This window comes from Gobio gobio, assembly GCF_949357685.1.
Source record: "Gobio gobio genome assembly, chromosome: 24".
In the NCBI taxonomy this organism is placed as follows: Eukaryota; Metazoa; Chordata; class Actinopteri; order Cypriniformes; family Gobionidae; genus Gobio; species Gobio gobio.
Genome location: NC_137120.1, coordinates 1,431,855 through 1,457,098, shown reverse-complemented (window position 1 = coordinate 1,457,098; position 25,244 = coordinate 1,431,855). Strand labels below are relative to the sequence as shown.

At 47.1% G+C, this 25,244-nt stretch overlaps 1 protein-coding gene across 3 annotated transcripts; it reads left to right on the top strand.

The window, feature by feature from the left end:
* Positions 1-25,244, top strand: cry4 (cryptochrome circadian regulator 4). 3 transcript variants are annotated; one of them, XM_079807466.1, is made up of 11 exons: positions 1-194; positions 17,824-18,242; positions 18,846-18,962; positions 19,175-19,319; positions 22,401-22,541; positions 22,613-22,783; positions 22,860-23,000; positions 23,066-23,217; positions 24,362-24,459; positions 24,538-24,648; positions 24,715-25,244. In XM_079807466.1, exons 2-11 carry the CDS (start codon positions 17,824-17,826, stop codon positions 24,843-24,845), a joined length of 1,626 nt encoding a protein of 541 aa, XP_079663592.1. In that variant the 5' UTR covers positions 1-194; the 3' UTR covers positions 24,846-25,244. The 3 variants fall into 3 exon arrangements, with proteins under 3 accessions (XP_079663592.1, XP_079663593.1, XP_079663591.1); XM_079807467.1 differs by lacking the exon at positions 24,362-24,459 and having other exon boundaries at positions 22,613-23,000; positions 24,715-25,081; XM_079807465.1 differs by having other exon boundaries at positions 22,613-23,217; positions 24,715-25,081.

The window sequence follows — 25,244 nt, the reverse complement described above, 5'->3', positions numbered from 1 at the left end:
GAGGAGGGCGGGATCAGGGCAGATATGCGGTGTTTTGTGTTCTGGCTCGGCAGATGCATATCTTTACACGTTATGATCGACTATTAAATATTAATTAGTTGTCGGTAATTATATTTAAACACACGGATAGTGTCTAAAGTTTAATTTGTCGAAGTGTCTTAGATGTTGCCTGAGGTGTTGATCTGAAGTCTGAGGTGGGTGACTAGTTTTGATTATAAAAAAAGAAATCTGTAAAACATTGAATATTTTATTTTTATTACAAATATTAATTTATGGTATGTATACATATTATGGTAATACAATGCATAATAATCTAAACGTGTTTATTATATTAGCTGTGTACGTTTAGCTCTCTGTCACATGGTGGTGGTCAACTGTTTAATGGATATTAATCTAAATGTATATTATTAATTATACACGTTAGTTGTAGAGAATTGTCTTAATTAATGCACTGCAGTTGCACATGTACCATGCTGATGTCGTGTTTTGATATTTGCCATAATAACAGTGTTTTGGACAATATTATATACCATATTTTTTGTCATTTAGCATAGTAATACCCTGTTTTTTTTACCTTATCATGATGGAAATGCCATGTTTCGGACCTCATCATGATGGAAACACCATTGTTTTTTTACATTTACCATAGTAATACCATGTTTCGGAACTTTTCATAATGGAAATGCCACGTTTTTTTACATTTACCATAGTAATACCATGTTTCGGAACTTTTCATAATGGAAATGCCATGTTTTTTTACATTTACCATAGTAATACCATGTTTCGGAACTTTTCATAATGGAAATGCCATGTTTTTTGTCATTTACCATAGTAATACCCTGTTTTTTACCTTATCATGATGGAAATGCCATGTTTTTGTCATTTACCATAGTAATACCCTGTTTTTTACCTAATCATGATGGAAATGCCATGTTTTTTTGTCATTTACCATAGTAATACCCTGTTTTTTACCTAATCATGATGGAAATGCCATGTTTTTTTGTCATTTACCATAGTAATTCCATGTTTTTTACCTTATCATGATGGAAATGCTATCCATCCATCCATCCATCCATCTTCTTCCGCTTATCCGGGGCCGGGTCGCGGGGGCAGCAGTCTAAGCAGAGATGCCCAGACTTCCCTCTCCCTAGACACTTCCTCTAGCTCTTCCGGGGGGACACCGAGGCGTTCCAAGGCCAGCCGGGAGACATAGTCCCTCCAGCGTGTCCTTGGTCTTCCCCGGGGCCTCCTCCCGGTTGGACATGCCCGAAACACCTTCCCGGGAAGGCGTTCAGGAGGCATCCGGAACAGATGCCCGAGCCACCTCAGCTGTCCCCTCTCGATGTGGAGGAGCAGCGGCTCTACTCCGAGTTCCTCCCGAGTGACTGAGCTTCTCACCCTATCTCTAAGGGAGCGCCCAGCCACCCTACGGAGAAAGCTCATTTCGGCCGCCTGTATCCGGGATCTTGTCCTTTCGGTCATGACCCAAAGCTCATGACCATAGGTGAGAGTAGGAACGTAGATTGACCGGTTAATCGAGAGCTTCGCCTTATGGCTTAGCTCTTTCTTCACCACGACAGACCGGTACATCGACCGCATTACTGCAGAAGCTGCACCGATCCGTCTGTCAATCTCCCGTTCCATCCTCCCCTCACTCGTGAACAAGACCCCTAGATACTTGAACTCCTCCACTTGGGGCAGGAACTCTCCACCAACCTGAAGTGGGCAAGCCACCCTTTTCCGACTGAGGACCATGGCCTCGGATTTGGAGGTGCTGATCCCCATCCCAGCCGCTTCACACTCAGCTGCAAACCGTCCCAGTGCACACTGAAGGTCCTGGTTAGAAGGGGCCAACACGACAACGTCATCCGCAAAGAGCAGAGACGAAACCGTGTGGTCCCCAAACCTGACACCCTCCGGCCCTTGGCTGCGCCTAGAAATTCTGTCCATAAAAATTATGAACAGAACCGGCGACAAAGGGCAGCCCTGCCGGAGTCCAACATGCACCGGGAACAAGTCTGACTTACTGCCGGCAATGCGGACCAAACTCCTGCTTCGGTCATACAGGGACCGGACAGCCCTCAGCAAAGGACCCCGGACCCCATATTCCCCCAGCACCCTCCACAGGACGCCGCGAGGGACACAGTCGAATGCCTTCTCCAAATCCACAAAACAAATGTGGACTGGTTGGGCAAACTCCCATGAACCCTCCAGCACCCTGTAGAGGGTATAGAGCTGGTCCAGTGTTCCACGACCAGAACGAAAACCACACTGTTCCTCCTGAATCCGAGGTTCAACTATCGGCCGAATTCTCCTCTCCAGTACCCTGGCATAGACTTTCCCGGGGAGGCTGAGAAGTGTGATCCCCCTATAGTTGGAACACACCCTCCGGTCCCCCTTTTTAAAAAGAGGAACCACCACCCCGGTCTGCCATCCCAGAGGCACTGTCCCCGACCGCCACGCGATGCTGCAGAGGCGTGTCAGCCAAGAACAGCCCCACAACATCCAGAGACTTGAGGTACTCAGGGCGGATCTCATCCACCCCCGGTGCCTTGCCACCGAGGAGTTTCTTGACCACCTCGGTGACTTCAGCTTGGGTGATGGACGAGTCCTCCTCTGAGCCCCCAGCCTTTGCTTCCTCAATGGAAGACGTGACGGCGGGATTGAGGAGATCCTCGAAGTATTCCTTCCACCGTCCGACAACATCCCCAGTCGAGGTCAACAGCCGCCCATCGCCACTGTAAACAGCGTTGGTAGGGCACTGCTTCCCCCTCCTGAGGCGCCGGACGGCTTGCCAGAATCTCTTCGAGGCCAGCCGATAGTCCTTTTCCATGGCCTCACCGAACTCCTCCCAGGCCCGAGTTTTTGCCTCCACAACCACCCGGGCTGCAGTCCGTTTAGCCTGTCGGTACCTGTCAGCTGCCTCAGGAGTCCCACAAGCCAGCCAGGCCCGATAGGACTCCTTCTTCAGCTTGACGGCATCCCTTACTTCCGGTGTCCACCACCGGGTTCGGGGATTGCAGCCTCGACAGGCACCGGAGACCTTGCGTCCACAGCTCTGAGCAGCCGCTTTGACAATGGAGGTGGAGAACATGGTCCACTCGGACTCAATATCTCCAGCCTCCCTCGGGATCCGGTCGAAGCTCTGCCGGAGGCAGGAGTTGAAGATCTCTCTGACAGGAGACTCGGCCAAACGTTCCCAGCAGACCCTCACAGTACGTTTGGGTCTACCGAGTCTATCCAGCTTCCTCCCCCGCCATCGGATCCAACTCACCACCAGGTGGTGATCAGTTGACAGCTCCGCCCCTCTCTTCACCCGAGTGTCCAAGACATACGGCCGCAGGTCAGATGAAACGACCACGAAGTCGATCATTGACCTACGACCTAGGGTGTCCTGGTGCCATGTGCACTGATGGACACCCTTATGCTTGAACATGGTGTTCGTTAGGGGTGCACCGATCCGATATTAGGATCGGATATCGGCCGCGATACTGACAAAATAGCTGGATCGGGGATCGGAAAAATTAACAGATCCACAAGCCGATCCAGGTGTTTTTTTCCGTCGCAGCAGAACCTACGTCATTCGTCAGCTTCACGTGTGTCGCAGGCTAGAAGGGAGCGAGCCAGAGAGTCGGCTGTGTGGAGGAGATATTTCACGCTTGCCACGCCAACTAGTTCGTCGCTGTTTCGAGGGTATTACTGCAAAGTCAGGGTCTTTCCTGCATTGACATTTTTTTGACGGCCAAAGCCTAATTTGATGAGTTATTGTGATTTACGAGTGATGTAGAACAGATGCTGCGCTTGTGACTGAGTGACAGAGAGACCGATCTGAGAGCTCCTCCCCCGCGCGCGCTCTCTGGGTCTTCAAAATAATCAGTGTTCGCTCTCATATTTCACATATTAATCCAAATCAAAAGCTCGGAAGACCGAAACCATGTTGCACGTGACACATTCGGACAATTTTGTCCTTGAATTATCACTGGGTGTGAATTGCGCTCAAAAAACATTGACTCTTCTCTGACCAGCTGACATAAAGCATACTTTCAATAAGCGGGAGACAAATTATATCCAGTTATGAAGTGTTTTCTGTGTGTTGACATCTTTCGCGATGTTCTAACAGACGGGATTCGCACACAACGCGTCTGCTAATGTCCGATTCGTGACCTAATGACTCCTTTGAACCGAATCATTTTAACGACTGGCCAGAACAACTGATCTGTCCAACACTGAACTCATGAACTCAGTTTATTAATTTACTCAGAACGCAACTGAAATGAGAACACAAGTGTGCTTACCCATTTTAGCAAGAGTGGGTAGTAAGAATTATTTTTAATTATCAACAGTATTTCATCTTATTTCTGTTGACAATGTGTAGTAAAATAAATAGGCCTAGCCTACAATCATTTAATCTGGAGTGAGGTGAAACCAGAACAAAGTTGTTATTAGCTAGCTGAAAATTTTTATTAAATTGCATATGGTAGAAAATTAGACTATTTGTTAATTTGTAATGCTACTTTTTAATATTGATATGATTATATACCAAAACAATTATCTGTAGTGTAAAAAATGTTTGGTAACTGTCAGATTACTATTGTATGTTTGACCAATACACTGTTTTTTGTTTCCACTGCTACATTTTATTTATTTAAAGAAGTTAGATTACATTCTATTTTAGATTTGAATGCACAATTGTTTTTTAAATAAATAAGAATTCAACACCTTACATACATCTGTTATTTTGTCTTAGTTATGTTTAGTTAGTAAAGTCTGGTGCCTTTAGTCTCTTCAAGGAAGGTATAAGGTGGAAGATATACAGTTTATTATTAATTCAACAATATATCGGATCGGTATCGGGTATCGACAGATACACAAAGCCCAGGCATCGGTATCGGTATCGGGACTGAAAAAGTCGGATCGGTGCACCCCTAGTGTTCGTTATGGACAAACTGTAACTAGCACAGAAGTCCACTAACTGAACACCACTCGGGTTCAGATCAGGGGGGCCGTTCCTCCCAATCACGCCCCTCCAGGTTTCACTGTCATTGCCCACGTGGGCGTTGAAGTCCCCCAGTAGAACGACGGAGTCCCCAGTCGGAGCACTCTCCAGCACCCCTCCCAGGGACACCAAGAAGGTCGGGTACTCTGCACTGCTGTTTGGCCCGTAGGCACACACAACAGTGAGAGACCTATCCCCGAGCCGAAGCCGCAGGGAAACGACCCTCTCGTTCACCGGGGTGAACTCCAACACATGGCGGCAGAGCTGGGGGGCTATAAGCAAACCCACACCAGCCCGCCGCCTCTCACCATGGGCAACTCCAGAGTGGTGAAGAGTCCATCCCCTCTCGAGAAGTGTGGTTCCAGAGCCCAAGCCGTGCGTGGAGGTGATTCCGACTATCTCTAGTCGGAACCTCTCAACCTCACGCACAAGCTCAGGCTCTTTCCCCGCCAGCGAGGTGACATTCCATGTCCCAAGAGCCAGTTTCCGTGTCCAGGGATCAGGTCGTCTAGGCCCCCGCCTTCGACTGCTGCCCGATTCGCTTTGCACCGGCCCCTTACGGTCCCTCCCGTGAGTGGTGGGCCCACGGGAAGGTGTCCCCACGTCGCTCCTTTGGGCTGAGCCCGGCCGGACCCCGTGGGGGAAGGCCCGGCCACCAGGCGCTCGCATACGAGCCCCAACCCCAGGCCTGGCTCCAGGGTGGGGCCCCGGCTGCGCCATACCGGGCGACGTCACGGTCCTCCTTTTTTTTGGCATCATAAGGGGTTTGTGAACTGCTCTTAGTCTGACCCGTCACCTAGGACCTGTTTGCCTTGGGAGACCCTACCAGGGGCATATAGCCCCGGACAACGTAGCTCCTAGGGTCATTCGGGTACTCAAACCCCTCCACCACGTTAAGGTGGCAGTTCATGGAGGAGGGAAATGCTATGTTTTTGTCATTTACCATAGTAATACCCTGTTTTTTACCTAATCATGATGGAAATGCCATGTTTTTGTCATTTACCATAGTAACACCATGTTTCGGAACTTTTCATGATGGAAACGCCATTGTTTTTGTCATTTACAATAGTAATACCCTGTTTTTTACCTTATCATGATGGAAACACCATTGTTTTTTGTCATTTACCATAGTAATACCATGTTTTTTACCTTATCATGATGGAAACGCCATGTTTTTGTCATTTACCATAGTAATACCCTGTTTTTTACCTAATCATGATGGAAATGCCATGTTTTTGTCATTTACCATAGTAACACCATGTTTCGGAACTTTTCATGATGGAAACGCCATTGTTTTTGTAATTTACCATAGTAATACCCTGTTTTTTACCTTATCATGATGGAAACACCATTGTTTTTTGTCATTTACCATAGTAATACCACGTTTTTTACCTTATCATGATGGAAACACCATTGTTTTTTGTCATTTACCATAGTAATACCATGTTTTTTTACCTTATCATGATGGAAATGCCATGTTTTTTGTAATTTACCATAGTAATACCCTGTTTTTTACCTAATCATGATGGAAACGCCATGTTTTTTGTCATTTACCATAGTAATACCCTGTTTTTGACCTAATCATGATGGAAATGCCATGTTTTTTGTCATTTAGCAGAGTAATACCTTGTTTTTTACCTTATCATGATGGAAATGCCATGTTTTTTGTCATTTACCATAGTAATACCCTGTTTTTTACCTTATCATGATGGAAATGCCATGTTTTTGTCATTTACCATAGTAACACCATGTTTCGGACCTTATCATGATGGAAATGCCATGTTTTTTGTCATTTACCATAGTAATACCCTGTTTTTTACCATATCATGATGGAAATGCCATGTTTTTTGTCATTTACCATAGTAATACCCTGTTTTTTACCTTATCATGATGGAAACACCATTGTTTTTTGTCATTTACCATAGTAATACCATGTTTTTTACCTAATCATGATGGAAACGCCATGTTTTTTGTCATTTACCATAGTAATACCCTGTTTTTTACCTTATCATGATGGAAACACCATTGTTTTTTGTCATTTACCATAGTAATACCATGTTTTTTACCTTATCATGATGGAAATGCCATGTTTTTTGTAATTTACCATAGTAATACCCTGTTTTTTACCTAATCATGATGGAAACGCCATGTTTTTTGTCATTTACCATAGTAATACCATGTTTTTTACCTTATCATGATGGAAATGCCATGTTTTTTGTCATTTACCATAGTAATACCCTGTTTTTTACCTTATCATGATGGAAACACCATTGTTTTTTGTCATTTACCATAGTAATACCATGTTTTTTACCTTATCATGATGGAAATGCCATGTTTTTTGTCATTTACCAGAGTAATACCCTGTTTTTACCTAATCATGATGGAAACGCCATGTTTTTTGTCATTTACCATAGTAATACCCTGTTTTTGACCTAATCATGATGGAAATCAAGAACCCCTCAAGAACTACTACACCGCTTTACAACCATAGGACAGGAAGAGCTAAATAAACTTATCATTGCATCTAAACCAACAACATGTTTATTAGATCCAATACCCACTAAACTACTGAAAGAGTTGTTACCTGTAGTGGAAGAGCCTCTTCTCAATATTATTAACTCGTCTTTATCTTTAGGTCATGTTCCAAGAATATTCAAGTTGGCAGTCATAAAGCCTCTCATTAAGAAGCCACAATTAGATCATAATAACCTAGCAAATTACAGACCAATATCAAATCTTCCATTCATGTCTAAAATACTAGAAAAAGTTGTGTCCGCTCAATTGTGCTCTTTCTTGCAAGAAAATGATATCTATGAAAAATTTCAATCAGGATTCAGGCAGCATCATAGCACAGAAACTGCACTCGTTAAAATCACAAATGATTTACTTCTAGCTTCTGACCAAGGCTGTATCTCAATACTAGTTCTACTTGATCTTAGTGCTGCGTTCGATACTATAGATCATAAAATACTATTAGATCGACTTCAAAATTACACTGGTGTTCAGGGACAGGCATTAAACTGGTTTAGATCGTATTTATCAGACCGCTACCATTTTGTCTGTCTAAATGGGGAAAAATCAAAGATAACATCAGTAGACTATGGGGTGCCGCAAGGATCCGTGCTAGGCCCTCTGCTATTCTCAATATATATGCTGCCACTTGGTAATATTATAAGAAAACATGGAATTAATTTCCACTGTTATGCTGATGACACTCAATTATATATTTCATCACGACCAGATGAAAACGCTAAATTATCTAAACTGACAGCGTGTGTTGATGATATTAAACACTGGATGACGTGTAATTTTCTGCTATTAAATTCAGATAAAACGGAGGTGTTACTTATTGGTCCAAAAAATTGCCCACAAAACCTCTCACAATACAACTTTAACTTGGAAGGATGTCCTGTCGCTTTATCCACTACAGTAAAAGACCTGGGTGTTATATTAGACCGCAACTTATCTTTCGAAAGTCATATTTCATATGTTACAAAAACGGCATTTTTCCACCTTAGAAACATTGCCAAGCTACGTAACATGCTATCTATTTCTGATGCAGAAAAGTTAGTTCATGCATTCATGACCTCGAGACTAGATTACTGTAATGCTTTATTAGCTGGTTGTCCTGCATCATCGATAAACAAACTGCAGTTAGTCCAAAACGCAGCTGCTAGAGTGCTTACTAGGTCAAGAAAATATGATCATATAACACCAATTTTATCATCCCTACACTGGTTACCTATTAAGTTCCGTATCAATTACAAAGTATTGCTACTGACCTATAAAGCCCTAAATGGGTTAGCTCCAGTGTATTTAACTGATCTTTTATCGCCCTACAATCCATCGCGCTCTTTAAGATCACTAAACTCGAGGCTTCTGGTCATTCCTAGGATATCTAAGTCCACTAAAGGAGGGAGGGCATTTTCACATTTAGCTCCTAAACTCTGGAATAGTCTTCCGGATATTGTTCGAGGTTCAGACTCGCTGTCCCAGTTTAAAACTAGATTAAAGACGCATCTCTTTAGCCAAGCATTCACATTATAATTAAGTTTTATACTACAGTTAAATCGCACCAACAGCATTAATATTCTGAACAGCAGCTATGCTAATTATTTCCCATCTGCTTTTCTGTTGTTATCTCGGGACACTAGTCCCGAGGTAACTAGTTCGTCAGCTCCAGTTTGTATCCAGCCTCTGATGGAGACTTCAGATGCCCCGACACCTGTGATGAGACGACTCGACGCCTGTGAAGAGACGACTCAACGCCAGCGTTGTTATGGCCTAAAATAATACATGATTGATTAACTTATCCTAACATTTTTTTTCTTTAACATTCTCTTTTCTAACATTTTTCAATGTACATTTATGAAATGCACTTTCTGTGAAGCTGCTTTGAAACAATGTGTATTGTGAAAAGCGCTATACAAATAAATTTGAATTGAATTGAATTGAAATGCCATGTTTTTTGTCATTTACCAGAGTAATATCCTGTTTTTTACCTAATCATGATGGAAACACCATAGTTTTTTTGTAATTTACCATAGTAATACCCTGTTTTTTACCTAATCATGATGGAAACGCCATGTTTTTTGTAATTTACCAGAGTAATACCCTGTTTTTGACCTAATCATGATGGAAATGCCATGTTCTCTTACGAGAGGTTCTCTCGTATTGCGTAAGTTCCTTACGCTACGGGAAAGTATTCTTTCTTCGAGATTTCTGAAAAACCCAAAATTATCCTTAATTTTGTAACATTGTCAACGCAGTGCGGCAGCCTGGCAGACCATAGCAGGCTATTCCAGCGTGCTATTGGCTGCTCTGCTGGCAACTGCAGCAGCCTATCGGTGAGCCCGCGTGACGTGGCGACCAATGAGGGCGCTTCGCGCCCACCTGGCTTCATTTGCCTACAGGTGGGGCGTGGCCACGTGTATATAAGCAGGGCTCACGGGCTGCATATTCGATTTTCTTTTCTTCAGCGAAGCCCTTCGCATCGCTGGATCTGGAACCCGCCGCCGTGACCGCGCAGACAAGCAAGCAGAGGACAGCGCCTGAGGAAGCCGGCAGCATCGCGCCACCTTCAGCCTTCCGTGCCTGCTCTGCTATCCGGCAGCCCCATATCCTTTTACGCTCAAAGTGTTGTCGCCACTGCGTCACATTTTTCACAAAAAGAGCCGAGCGTTGATACAAATGTCTCGTTCCACCTGCGGCTCGTGTCACGCGCAGCTCAGCTCCGGGGACCGCCATGTGATCTGCGCTCTCTGCCTGGGCCGTGATCACGCCGCCGCCGCACTCCACGCTGGCGGATGCCAAGAGTGCGAAGAACTGACGATGTCGACCCTGCGGGCTCGACTCGTCCTGTTCGAAGATGATATCCCTCCAGTCCCTGCCACGCCGCGCAAGAAGAAGCGCCGCTCGCAGCGGACTCCGGAGCTCGCAGAGAGAAGCTCGCCGGAACCTTTCCCGCCCGCTTCACTCTCGCCTTCCCCGCCCCCACCCCAGGCCGCCATTTCTGTTGCCGCCTCCGGGGATGAGGCGGATGCGGCCGCAGAACGCGCCGACAGCTGCTCCATCATGGCTTCCGACAGCGAGGACTGGTCTTCCGCATCCTCTTCAGTCCGGGGCTCCGGACGCTCTCGAGCGGGTGAGGACGCCGAACTCTTGCGCCTTCTCACCCGGGCTGTCGAGCAGCTAGGCCTCGAATGGGCCCCGCCCAAGGTGGCAGCGCCGAACCGACTTGACGGATGCTTCCTAAACAGTCGCCGCCGTGCGCCCACCTCCAGGACTGCACCCTTTTTGCCGGAGCTTCACGAGGAGCTCGCAAAGTCCTGGAATGCGCCATTCTCCGCGAGGGTCTCGTCTCAGGCTTCTTCGACGCTCTCACAAGTTGACGGCGCGGCCGAGAAAGGCTACAACGCTATCCCTCCGGTGGAAGAGGCGGTCGCAGCGCACCTTTGCCCGCCTTCTGGTTGGCGCTCAAAGGCTGCCCTCCCGTCTAAGGCCTGCAGAGTGACGTCATCGCTGATCGGCCGCGCTTTCGCTGCCTCCGGTCAAGCTGCGTCCGCTCTGCACTCTATGGCCGTGCTGCAAATCCTCCAAGCTAATCTCCTCCGCGACATGGACGAGAAATGCTGTGACGCTGAGTTAATCACGGATTTGCGAAGCGCGACGGATCTCTCCCTTCGCGCCACCAAGACCGCAGCACAGGCCCTCGGACGCTCTATGGCCTCCCTCACGGTAGCTGAGCGCCACCTCTGGCTCACGCTCGCGGACATGCGAGAAACAGAGCGCGCGGCCTTCCTAAACGCCCCGCTCTCTCCGTCTGGGCTTTTCGGACCAGCGGTCAAGGGGATCGTCGACCGTTTCTCCGAAGTGCAGAAAACGACGCAGGCCATGAACCTTTTCCTGCCTCGACGCCCCGGCGCTAGCAATAGCTCCGCTGCTCGCCGTCCTCGTGACCAGCCAGCAACGAGCTCCGCGCAGCGCCCAGCGCGGCCCCCTTCGTCTCAGAGAAGACCGAGCGGCCGCCCCAGATCGCGCTCTTCCAGCCGTGGTAAGCCGCCTCCACCTCGGGGCCCCCGGCCTAGGATCACGCTGAAGCCCGAGCCTCCAAAGTCCTCCTAGCAAGAGGCGAGAAACGACGGTTAAGTCCCGCCGCGGCCGGACCACCGTCAAAACTCTTTTTCCTGTCAGCCCCCACCACTGTGGCTGCTGCAGATGGATTTCACGCAGCCAACGAGCCGGCAAAAATGCCTTCTCGCCTGTCAACAACCGCCGTTTTTACGGCGAACCAGAGAAATCACAAAAGTTGCATTATTTCTGGTCGCACGGCTCGCGCCGTATGTGTTTCAAATGCAGTAAATGTGCCCACTTTTCTGTGTTCACCCCTGCACACAAGCACTATAAACCCTGTGTCCCCCACTCACATAAAGCGGCCACCGGCCGCTCGAGTGCTAGAGTTAGGTCACGTGTCCGCTTGTTTGCGTCCACGACTAACCACCACACGCGCTGTCACACAGCCACTCTTAACCGGTCATGTTCCACGCGTAAGAGTTGTGCCCGCTCAAACGCGCTCACACATTTTCGCGAACATTATGCCTCAGGCGCCACGCGCCACGCCACACACCATTTATTTTCCGCCCAGGGTGGCCGGAGCGATGAGTGTAGGGCCGCACACAAGCCACTCCCCGCTCGAAGCGGCAGAGATGCAGTGTGTAGGGCGGCCAGCCATCGCGAGCGATCGGCTGGCCCACAGCACAGAGAGCGCGCGCACTGCGCCCGCCCCTCCTATACGGGCCGTCAAACCCGCGAAGCGCGGCGTTTTGAGCCCGGAGGCCGTTCTATCCCGTGTGGCGCACGCGAGAGCGTGGGAAGCCATTCCAGGTGTATCAGAATGGGTGCTGAAAACAGTGAAGCACGGCTACACTCTGCAGTTCGCTCGCCGCCCTCCGCGCTTCTGTGCGCGTACAGAGACGAGAGTGAGCGAGGAAGTAGCACATCTACTTCGAGCAGAAATAGCCACGCTGCTGTGCAAAGGGGCTATAGAACCGGTTCCCCACTCTATGAGCGAGTCAGGCTTTTACAGCCGGTATTTTCTCGTGCCAAAAAGGGATGGGTCGCTCAGACCGATTCTGGATCTGAGGCGTCTGAACAAAGCTCTTATGAAAAGATCGTTCAAGATGCTCACGACCAAGCAGATCCTCGCGCATATATTCGCCCGAGAGACTGGCTAATCTCCCTAGATTTGAAAGATGCATATTTTCAAATCAAGATAACGCCGCGTCACAGGCCATTCTTACGATTCGCCTTCGACGGCCAGGCTTATCAATACACCGTCCTTCCGTTCGGCCTGTCACTAGCACCCCGTACATTTACGAAGTGCATGGACGCGGCCCTCGCTCCTCTGAGAAATCGAGGGATGCGAGTATTGAACTATCTGGACGATTGGCTCATCCTGGCACAGTCGGAGGCCGAGCTCCTCGCCCACAGGGCAATGCTGCTCAGCCATCTGGACAGCCTAGGGCTCACGGTCAATTGGACCAAGAGCTCATTAGTGCCCACGCAATCAACCTCATTTCTGGGTTTGAATCTGGACACTGTGGCAATGTCAGCCCGCCTGTCACCCCATCGCGCGCGCCAAGTTCGGCGCATGGCTGCGTATTTTCGGCCAGGCAAAATCGCACCTCTCAAGCTGTTTCAGAGGATGCTGGGACGTATGGCCTCAGCTGCAGCTGTGCTCCAGCTGGGCTTAATGCGCATGCGCCCGCTGCAATGCTGGTTAAACGCCCGAGTGCCTCACAGGGCCTGGGCGTCCGGTGGCTTCAGGATCAGAGTGACTCAGGGCTGCGTGTCAGCCCTAGAGCCCTGGTTAGTAGCCGACTGGTACCAGAGGGGAGTGACGATGGGAGCCATCTCACACCGCAAGGTCATCTCGACGGACGCCTCCACCACGGGTTGGGGCGCCGTTTTCGAGGGCAGATCAGCCTCGGGCCTTTGGTCGAGCGAGGAAAAACTCCTACACATAAACTGTTTGGAGATGATAGCGGTAGAGAACGCGCTCAAGCAGTTTCTCCCGCTTATACGAGGACACCATGTGTTAGTCCGGTCGGACAACACCACAGTGGTGTCCTACGTGAACCGGCAGGGCGGTGTCAGGTCCAGAGGTCTGGGCAATCTGACAGAACGCCTGCTCGTGTGGGCACACAGCTCGCTGCGCTCGTTGAGAGCTGCGCACGTGCCGGGCCACCTCAATGTGGGCCCGGACAAGCTGTCCAGGGGCCTCATTCTCCCAGGAGAATGGTCCCTGCACCCCCAGACAGTCCAGCTGGTATGGCGCCTGTTCGGCAGAGCGGAGCTCGACCTCTTTGCAACAAAAGAGAACGCCCGCTGCCCGACGTTTCTGTCCAAAAGCGAGGATGCGCTGTCCCAAACTTGGCCCAGCCTCCCGCTGTATGCTTTCCCGCCGATCTCCCTATTGCCCCAGGTCATAGCGAAAATCAGGGAAACGCGCCGTCCGGTGCTCCTTATAGCACCGCGCTGGGAGAACCAGATTTGGTACCCAGAGCTGGTGAAGCTGTCGCACTCACCCCCCTGGCCAGTTCCGCTGAGAGCAGACCTTCTCTCTCAAGCAGGAGGCTCAGTTTGGCATCCCCATCCAGAGCGATGGTCTCTGCATGTATGGGTGACCAACGGATACCCGTTGACCTGCCCGAAGGGGTTATGAACACGATTTCACACTCTAGAGCCCCCTCGACGAGGCGGTTATATAGTTCTAAGTGGTCGGTGTTCACTGAGTGGTGTGTTTCCAAGGGATTGGACCCACAGCAATGTGGGGTCCAGCGGGTGCTCTCCTTCCTCCAAGAGCTTTTGGAATTGGGCAGGTCCCCTTCCACGCTCAAAGTGTATGTGGCGGCTATAGCAGCGTTCGCTCAGACGACGCTAGGTAGCACGCTAGGAAGGAACGAGCTCATCGTCCGTTTCCTCAGAGGAGCCAGACGGATGAATCCCCCGCGGCCCCCGTCGGTTCCTATATGGGATCTGGCCTTGGTCCTAGAGGCCCTGAAGGCTCATCCCTTTGAACCGCTCGAGACTGTGGAACCAAGGTTCCTTTCGCTGAAAACCACGTTTCTGATAGCTCTGGCTTCAGTGAAACGCGTGGGGGATCTACACGCGCTCTCAGTGAGCCCGACGTGTATGGAGTTCGGTCCTAATGACTCTAAGGTCATTCTCAGACCGAGGCATGGTTATGTCCCCAAAGCGATCGGCACTCCCTTCAGGGCGCAGATTATCTCCCTCTCGGCTCTGCCAGCATCCGATGAGGGGGACGGTGGCAATTTCCTCTGCCCTGTCAGGGCATTGAGGGTTTATGTCACACGCTCCGCCGCCTTCAGGCGTTCTGAGCAGCTATTTGTTTCGTTTGGTGGGCGCACTAAAGGTCTCGCCTCCTCGAAACAGACCCTGTCCAGGTGGATAGTGGACGCGATTGCAACTGCATACGCTTCCAAACACCTGCAGTGCCCGCTAGGTGTCAGAGCACACTCCACCAGAGGCATGGCCTCTTCGTGGGCTTGGGCCAGAGGGATTTCCATCCACGATATCTGTATGGCGGCAGGCTGGGCCTCCCCGTCTACGTTCGTGAGATTTTACAATCTGGAAGTTCCTGCCTTACAGGCGAAAGTGTTATCAGTTCAATAGGGCCGTTGGTTCTGCCCAGTGATTCTGCGCAGACATAGCTCACATACTGGTAGTAAGTTCGGTACTAGGCTCGTGTGAATTTGAAGGAGACCGGCGGTGCCGTTCCCTCATTTACGAGACGAGCTGTTGTGAGTTTGAAGGTGACCGGCGGTGCCGTTACCTCACTCATATAACAAGATATTGTGAATTTGAAGGCGACCGGCGTTGCCGCTCCCTCATTCATGAGACAAGGTGTGGTGAATTTGAAGGAGACCGGCAGGTGCCGTTCCCTCATTCATGGGACAGGGTGTTGTAACCACCCGTCGTAAACCACCCGTCAGTTCGAATGAAGTGTCTGTATATGTGGTGGCCCGTTTTTTCTTTACCGGCCACCCTGCCCGAGCAGTGTTATGGTCCCCGGTTCCCTGGGATACATATGCTGTATGCGAGGCGCGCACGGCGTTGACAATATGTTCCCGTAGCGTAAGGAACTTACGCAATACGAGAGAACCTCTCGTAAGAGAACGATACTCGGTTACTTAACGTAACCTCGGTTCTCTCTAGAAGAGGGAACGAGTATTGCGTTCCTTGCCGTGCGCCCCGCTGGCTTTTACGCTTCAGAACTAAGAAAACCGAATATGCAGCCCGTGAGCCCTGCTTATATACACGTGGCCACGCCCCACCTGTAGGCAAATGAAGCCAGGTGGGCGCGAAGCGCCCTCATTGGTCGCCACGTCACGCGGGCTCACCGATAGGCTGCTGCAGTTGCCAGCAGAGCAGCCAATAGCACGCTGGAATAGCCTGCTATGGTCTGCCAGGCTGCCGCACTGCGTTGACAATGTTACAAAATTAAGGATAATTTTGGGTTTTTCAGAAATCTCGAAGAAAGAATACTTTCCCGTAGCGTAAGGAACTTACGCAATACTCGTTCCCTCTTCTAGAGAGAACCGAGGTTACGTTAAGTAACCGAGTATCGTTTTTTGTCATTTAGCAGAGTAATACCTTGTTTTTGACCTAATCATGATGGAAATGCCATGTTTTTTGTCATTTACCATAGTAATACCCTGTTTTTTACCATATCATGATGGAAATGCCATGTTTTTTGTCATTTACCATAGTAATACCCTGTTTTTTACCATATCATGATGGAAATGCCATGTTTTTTGTCATTTACCATAGTAATACCCTGTTTTTTACCTTATCATGATGGAAACACCATTGTTTTTTGTCATTTACCATAGTAATACCATGTTTTTTACCTAATCATGATGGAAACGCCATGTTTTTTGTCATTTACCATAGTAATACCCTGTTTTTTACCTTATCATGATGGAAACACCATTGTTTTTTGTAATTTACCATAGTAATACCATGTTTTTTACCTTATCATGATGGAAATGCCATGTTTTTTGTAATTTACCATAGTAATACCCTGTTTTTTACCTTATCATGATGGAAACACCATTGTTTTTTGTCATTTACCATAGTAATACCCTGTTTTTTACCTAATCATGATGGAAACGCCATGTTTTTTGTCATTTACCATAGTAATACCATGTTTTTTACCTTATCATGATGGAAATGCCATGTTTTTTGTCATTTACCATAGTAATACCCTGTTTTTTACCTTATCATGATGGAAACACCATTGTTTTTTGTCATTTACCATAGTAATACCATGTTTTTTACCTTATCATGATGGAAATGCCATGTTTTTTGTCATTTACCAGAGTAATACCCTGTTTTTGACCTAATCATGATGGAAATGCCATGTTTTTTGTCATTTACCAGAGTAATACCCTGTTTTTTACCTAATCATGATGGAAACACCATTGTTTTTTGTCATTTACCATAGTAATACCATGTTTTTTACCTTATCATGATGGAAATGCCATGTTTTTTGTAATTTACCATAGTAATACCCTGTTTTTTACCTTATCATGATGGAAACACCATTGTTTTTTGTCATTTACCATAGTAATACCCTGTTTTTTACCTTATCATGATGGAAACACCATTGTTTTTTGTCATTTACCATAGTAATACCATGTTTTTTACCTTATCATGATGGAAATGCCATGTTTTTTGTAATTTACCATAGTAATACCCTGTTTTTTACCTTATCATGATGGAAACACCATTGTTTTTTGTCATTTACCATAGTAATACCCTGTTTTTTACCTAATCATGATGGAAACGCCATGTTTTTTGTCATTTACCATAGTAATACCATGTTTTTTACCTTATCATGATGGAAATGCCATGTTTTTTGTCATTTACCATAGTAATACCCTGTTTTTTACCTTATCATGATGGAAACACCATTGTTTTTTGTCATTTACCATAGTAATACCATGTTTTTTACCTTATCATGATGGAAATGCCATGTTTTTTGTCATTTACCAGAGTAATACCCTGTTTTTGACCTAATCATGATGGAAATGCCATGTTTTTTGTCATTTACCAGAGTAATACCCTGTTTTTGACCTAATCATGATGGAAATGCCATGTTTTTTGTCATTTACCAGAGTAATACCATGTTTTTTACCTTATCATGATGGAAATGCCATGTTTTTTTGTCATTTACCATAGTAATACCCTGTTTGTGAGCTCATGATGCTGGTAAAGAGCTTGTTTGAATGCTTGTGTTTCAGATGGCCGTCATGAGCCACCGCACCATCCATCTGTTCCGCAAAGGCCTGCGTCTGCACGATAACCCCGTCCTGCTGGGGGCGCTGTCCTCGTCGGCCGCGCTCTTCCCCGTGTTCGTGCTGGACCTGGCGCTGCTGGAGGCGGTGTGTGTGGGCGCGCTGCGCTGGCGCTTCATCCTGCAGAGCCTGGAGGATCTGGACGGCCGTCTGCGGGCGCTGGGCTCGCGGCTCCACGTCCTGCGCGGGTCCACGGGGGCGGTCCTGCGTGACCTCGTGACCCGCTGGGGCATCACCCAGATCAGCTACGACACGGAGGTGGAGCCGCATCACGCCCGCGTGGAGCAGGAAATACAAGCGCTGGCGGAGGAGCGCGGGCTCCAGACGCACACGTGTGTGTCACACACACTGTACGACCTCAAGAGGTGTGGCGGCACGACGGGTGGCATGTGACCGAACCCGCGAGCGCACATTAAAGGATTAGTTCACTTTTAAATGAACTTTTGCAGATAATTTCCTCACCCCCATGTCATCCAAGATGTCCATGTCTTTCTTTCTAAAGTCGAAAAGAAATTAAGGTTTTGGATGTAAACAGTCCAGGATTTTTCTCCATATAATGGACTTCAATGGGCTCCAAACGGTTCAAGGTTCAAATGACAGTTTAGCGGAAGTTATGGCTGAGCTCAGAGATGATCACGTACGTCTGATAAGAGGTAAAATAATATCATAAATACTGCTCGGTTTCTCTCAGAAGCTGATGGTTTGTCTAGATCAGACCCTTATTCATCATCTGGTGTCGTTTAAAGCTGCACTGAAACTGTCATTTGGACCTTGACCCGTTTGGAGCCCATTGAAGTCCATTATATGGAGAAAAACCCTGGACTGTTTTCATCCAAAACCTTCATTTCTTTTCGACTGCAGAAAGAAAGACATGGACATCTCTGATGACATGGGGGTGAGGAAACTATCAGCAAAAGTTCATTTAAAAGTGAACTAACCCTTTAATGCACATTTCTCCTTCTCTCCAGGATCATACAGGCCGCCGGCGGATCTCCTCCGCTCACCTACAAGAAGTTCCTGCACGTTTTGTCCATTTTGGGCGAGCCAGAGAATCCGTGCCGGGACGTTAGCGCTGAGGACTTCCTGTAAGTGTGTGTGTGTGTGTGTGTGTGTCTGACGCTGCTCTCGTCCAGCAGATGCTCCTTCATGCTCCTGCCAAGTGTGTGTGTGTGTGTGTGCGTCTGTGTGAAGGAAACACAGATTGAGAATCTGTGACTGATCCCGTGTTACTGTTTGTGTGTGTGTGTGTGTGTGTGTGTGTGTGTGTGTGTGTGTGTGTGTGTGTGTGTGTGTGCAGGAGATGTCCGACCCCTCCGGATGACCAGCAGGCGTACGGCGTCCCGTCTCTGGCTGATCTGGGGCTGGAGGTTCAGTCAGACGTCCTGTGGCCCGGCGGAGAGACACACGCGCTCCAGAGACTCCACACACACTTCCAGAGTCAGGTGGGACCCGGGAGGATTCGGAGCTTCTGATTCGTTCACTGAGGGCGTTTTCACACCTGAGAGTCCGCACCAAGGTCCGATCCGAAGTTCATGTTTTGATACATTTCATACATTCGGTTAGTTTTGGTTTGGTTTCACACTGCAGTTATGTGAGCGCACTAAAGAACTGCACATGACACACTTGAGTCCACTCGTCATCATCATGTGGGCGGCATCTGGACTGTGATTGGTTTGTAAACGGATGTGTGTGTGACGTCAGCGTCTTTGACTAGAGTGAATGAACGGACTCATATCGCCGCCACTATAGAGTCTGGGAAACTACGTCATTGCGCATTGCATTATGGGTAGTCGCCGCCATGTTTTAGGACATGCTCAGGAGCATACAATGATAACAAATGCGAATCACCTGAGGAAAAAACGACTGTATTTACTTTAATACTTTTTAAGAACTCTTGCTTGCACTCACTTATAATAAATGGACTAATATTTGAATCTCTTAAGTTCATGAGCGCTCAGTCGTGCGGCCAGGACATTGCACATATTCATCACGTTTCATACAATGAGAAATCAGACGGCCGCCTTCTATCGCACCACACATTGGTTTGTCTTTTGCAGTTTATTTTTTAATAGCCTAACTAAAAAGTCTGTATCTGATATATAAAATAGTAAATATACTTATAGCTTGATCTCAGCCAGTGGATCATTTATTCAATCAACATAGCCTATATCATATCGCCCTAATTCCTTAACGTGCATTAAAGGATAACAGATTATGGCTCGTAATGCAGCTTTGAAATGATTTGTATTTGAAAGCGCTTTAGCCTACAGTACTAAAAAGTTTTACTGGACTTAAATGGAACAAGTACAAGATTTCGTTCTACTGAGAGAAGCTGAACAATGAAGCATTTCCAGACGCGTTTCATGCATTATTTATGGTGTGAGCACATTCAAGCGGTTCAGAAAATATTCATCTGTAATATATCTGTTATAAATAATAAATACAAATTATAAAGACACATTTTGGCCTAGTTGTTTATTTCCGAGTGTTATGCTGCCTTCACGTGCTCTCGGAATTATCGTGAATAGGAGTTTCCTTGGTAAAAATTGCACATGAACGCTCCACTTTCGAAATATGAATGGATGAGCTCGTAATCACGACTTCAGAAGTGGGAATTGTCAAATTTCCGATAGCACGTGAAGGTAGCATTACTTTCACTTACTCTTGTTATTTCCAAGCTGGTAAACTGAAATATTGCGCGTGATTTGAGATATGTTTTCCACGCAGGTTGTAAAAGAGCGGCTATGGCAGTTCATAACACAGCAAGCGGTGACCATTCAAATGTGTTTTTAACTGTATAATACAAGTTTTAAAGTCTACCTCCACTACTACTCATTCTCTAATGTAGTGCAGAGTCCTAAAGACCACGAATGCATTGCCTTGCTGACGTCACGTTCCCATTCTCTATTGATCATCAGTGCGCATTGCTGGACTATTTTCTTTTCGTTAAGTTTAAAAGTGGACATTTCAAGCTTTATATTCACATATTTCTCATGTTTGTGAGACGAGTATCTGCTGAGTTTGGGTTTATTGTTCATGTGTAAAGCATGTGATCGCTCCCGCGAGTATGGTCTGCTGTAGACTATTTGCTTCTTATTTATTAAATCCAGGCAATTATCTGATTTAACGTTGATTAAAATTAAGATACAATTTATACCATGGGCGTCGGAACCATTGTATGTATGTGGGACAAGACCCACCCACTTTTTTTACCATCAATGATATTGGACCCACTCACTTTTATCGTCTTTAATATTCAGCACGTCTGTTTACCTACCCCGAATCGATAAACACTTATTATTAAACACGTTAGACGCTTTATTTCCACTTTTCTAATATTTTCTTCATTTTTATTGAAAATAAATGCCTTTCCGATCTGATCTGATATGTGATGGGAAAAGGGAGAAGACTGAGCTCGGCGAAAGCCGGACTTGAACCACTAGATGCCGTGGTTCTTACCTCTACACTACAATGATATGGCGATTTCCGTAATTTTGTCTTTCCGAACTATACGTTTAGCAAGCAATGCGATATATTTGTACTTCATGTAATTGGCATCTACTCCAGTAAAAAAATTCTGAGGACCCACCCACATTTTTTTTGCTTCCGACGTCCATGATTTATACAAAACAAAATTCACCTTAAAGAAAGGCTTTCTACGCAAAATCATACAAAATTTCTTTCAAAATCATTTCTGACCTTCTGTCTTCTGACATATTGCGTATCTTTTCACTTTTCATAATCAATGTAGCCTAGATGAAATTTTAAAATAACATTATAATATTTAAACATAAACAGGAACTTCCTGTAAATGCTCTGAGAGTCTGAACCGTACAGAAAATGCTTTCACACTAGAAACGAACCGAAGCTTTGTTCAGTTTGATCCGGACTGAGACGACCTCTTTTCTCAGGACCAAATCTCGTCTGTTTGGTCTGGACCGGGGTCAGGGAAGGGTTCACACTTGTAATTTTGATTCGGAAATCCGGACCAAACAAGGTGTGTGTGAAAGCGCCCTGAGTCACCTGATCCTTCTGCTCTTTGAGAAAGCTTGTGCATCTGTGTTTTAATTCTTAACTAATACTGAAACTGATAAAAATCATTTGTGGTAACTGAAATAAACCTGAAATAAAGTAAAATATTAATAGAAATGTTGCCAACTAAATGAAATTAAATCAGTTTAAAGGATTAGTTCACTTTTAAATAAACTTTTGCTGATCATTTACTCTCCCCCATGTCATCCAAGATGTCCATGTCTTTGTTTCTGCAGTCGAAAAGAAATGAAGGTTGAACCTTGAACCATTTGGAGCCCATTGAAGTCCATTATATGGAGAAAAACCCTGCACTGTTTTCATCCAAAACCTTCATTTCTTTTCGACTGCAGAAAGAAAGACATGGACATCTTGGATGACATGGGGGTGAGGAAACTATCAGCAAAAGTTGATTTAGAAGTGAACTAATCCTTTAAATTGAAGTACTAAAATGATTCAAACTGTGAAATCGAGTGTAACTGCTGTGTCTGCAGGGATGGGTGGCGAGTTCCTCCAAACCGCGGACGGTGTCGATCTCTCTGCTGCCCAGCACCACCGCCCTCAGCCCGTATCTGAGCCTGGGCTGTCTGTCTGCGCGGACCTTCAACCACAGCCTCCACAGCGTCTGCGCACAGGTCAGGCCTCGTCCCTCATTCTGTCTTCCTCCTGGAGTTCCTCCAGTTCTCACTGACGCCTCCCTCCGCAGTCCAAGAACCACTCTCTGCCGCCCGCGTCCCTTCAGGGGCAGCTTCTGTGGCGGGAGTTCTTCTACACCGTTGCCTCCGCCACGCCGAACTTCACCAAGATGGAAGGGAACCCGATCTGTCTGCAGATCGACTGGTACCACGAGCCGGAGTCTCTGGAGAAGTGGAGAACCGTAAGAGAGCCATGCGTTTGGCGTCTTTGCTCTGGGTTTGGCAGTAACGTCCTCTACTGTCCGTCTCCCTCCTCAGGGCCGGACGGGCTTCCCCTGGGTCGACGCCATCATGACCCAGCTGAGGCAGGAGGGCTGGATCCATCACCTGGCCCGGCACGCCGTGGCCTGCTTCCTGACCCGCGGAGACCTGTGGATCAGCTGGGAGGAGGGCATGAAGGTACTGTGGGTCTTTGGGTGTGTTGGAGTCACCTGTACAGGTATCTCAGGCGTGTCCGTTCTCAGGTGTTCGAGGAGTTCCTGTTGGACGCGGACTACAGCTTGAACGCCGGGAACTGGATGTGGTTGTCCGCCAGTGCATTCTTCCACAAATACACCAGGATCTTCTGCCCGGTGCGTTTCGGTCGTCGGACCGACCCTCAGGGAGAGTATCTGAGGTATGATCACGCTCACTCCGTTCAAGCCACTTATATAGTTTGCTTTGCCACGCCCACCAGTGTTTAATATTCATTATATTCTGCGTTCACTCTGCCACGGCCACCGCTGTTTAATAGTCATGATGTTCTGCGTTCGCTTTGCCACGCCCACCGCTGTTTAATATTCATGATATTCTGCGTTCACTCTGCCACGCCCACCTCTGTTTAATATTCATGATGTTCTGCGTTCACTCTGCCACGCCCACCTCTGTTTAATATTCATGATGTTCCACACCCACCTCTGTTTAATATTCATGATGTTCCACTCCTACCGCTGTTTAATATTCATGATGTTCTGCGTTCGCTCTACCACGCCCACCTCTGTTTAATATTCATGATGTTCTGCGTTCACTCTGCCACGCCCACCTCTGTTTAATATTCATGATGTTCCACACCCACCTCTGTTTAATATTCATGATGTTCCACTCCTACCGCTGTTTAATATTCATGATGTTTTGTGTTCGCTCTACCACACCCACCTCTGTTTAATATTCATGATGTTCCACACCCACCTCTGTTTAATATTCATGATGTTCTGCGTTCGCTCTGCCATGCCCACCGCTGTTTAATATTCATGATGTTCTGCGTTCACTCTGCCACGCCCACCGCTGTTTAATATTCATGATGTTCCACTCCTACTGCTGTTTAATATTCATGATGTTCTGCGTTCGCTCTACCACACCCACCTCTGTTTAATATTCATGATGTTCCACACCCACCTCTGTTTAATATTCATGATGTTCTGCGTTCGCTCTGCCATCCCCACCGCTGTTTAATATTCATGATGTTCTGCGTTCACTCTGCCACGCCCACCGCTGTTTAATATTCATGATGTTCTGCGTTCGCTCTGCCACGCCCACCGCTGTTTAATATTCATGATGTTCCACACCCACCGCTGTTTAATATTCATGATGTTCCACACCCACCGCTGTTTAATATTCATGATGTTCCATGCTCACCTCTGTTTAATATTCATGATGTTCTGCGTTCGCTCTGCCACGCCCACCGCTGTTTAATATTCATGATGTTCCACACCCACCGCTGTTTAATATTCATGATGTTCCACACCCACCGCTGTTTAATATTCATGATGTTCTGCGTGCAGGAAGTACCTGCCCGTGCTGAAGAACTTCCCCTCTCAGTATATTTACGAGCCGTGGAAAGCACCTGAAGACGTCCAGCTCAGCGCCGGCTGCATCATCGGTACAGAGACGCTACACACTCACTAACCCATCGACTGTCTGGACCGCTGGAGTCATGTTCTGACCCGTGTGTGTGCAGGTAAGGACTATCCTCGTCCAATGGTGTGCCACACAGAGGCGAGTCAGAGGAACCTGGGTCTGATGGGTCAGGTGCGCGCGGAGCAGCAGAAAACAGCAGAACTCACACGAGGTAAACACTAACACCTCAAGGCCATCAAAGTCTCAGAAATACTGACTAGATTTGATCTCCTCGCAGATATGGCAGACGACCCGATGGAGGCGGGGCTTAAGCGTGAGCTGGAGGAGGAGCTTCTAGAGGGGGCGGAGCCATGCAAGTCGAAGCGTGTTAGTGATAGCGCTGCTCATAAGTCCCGCCCCTACAGTTAGACCCCAGAGGCTCTACAGCTGAGCGAAGAGGTCACGTGACTCCAGAGTCATGTGATACACTGCATGATGTCACACGTCACTCTGTCAATCAAACTTTCAGGGCGTTGCTCGTTTGAACTGGTGTGTGTTTCTCTGTTCATGACACTTGAAAGCCTTTCTGATGCACATTTGTTTGTCGCTTATTAAATATGCCTATGCTATGCAAAATACCAAATAAATTATTCATGTTCAGAGCTTTTTCAGATGCAGTGAGAAATGACATCAAAAACCTGGGATTTAACTTAAACCTGGAAATAAATATGAATCATTTTAGCTTTCATGATGAGATGTTGTTATAAGTAGGAACAAATATTCAGCTAAAATCAGAATAAACATATAAACCACTGGAGTTAAATCTTC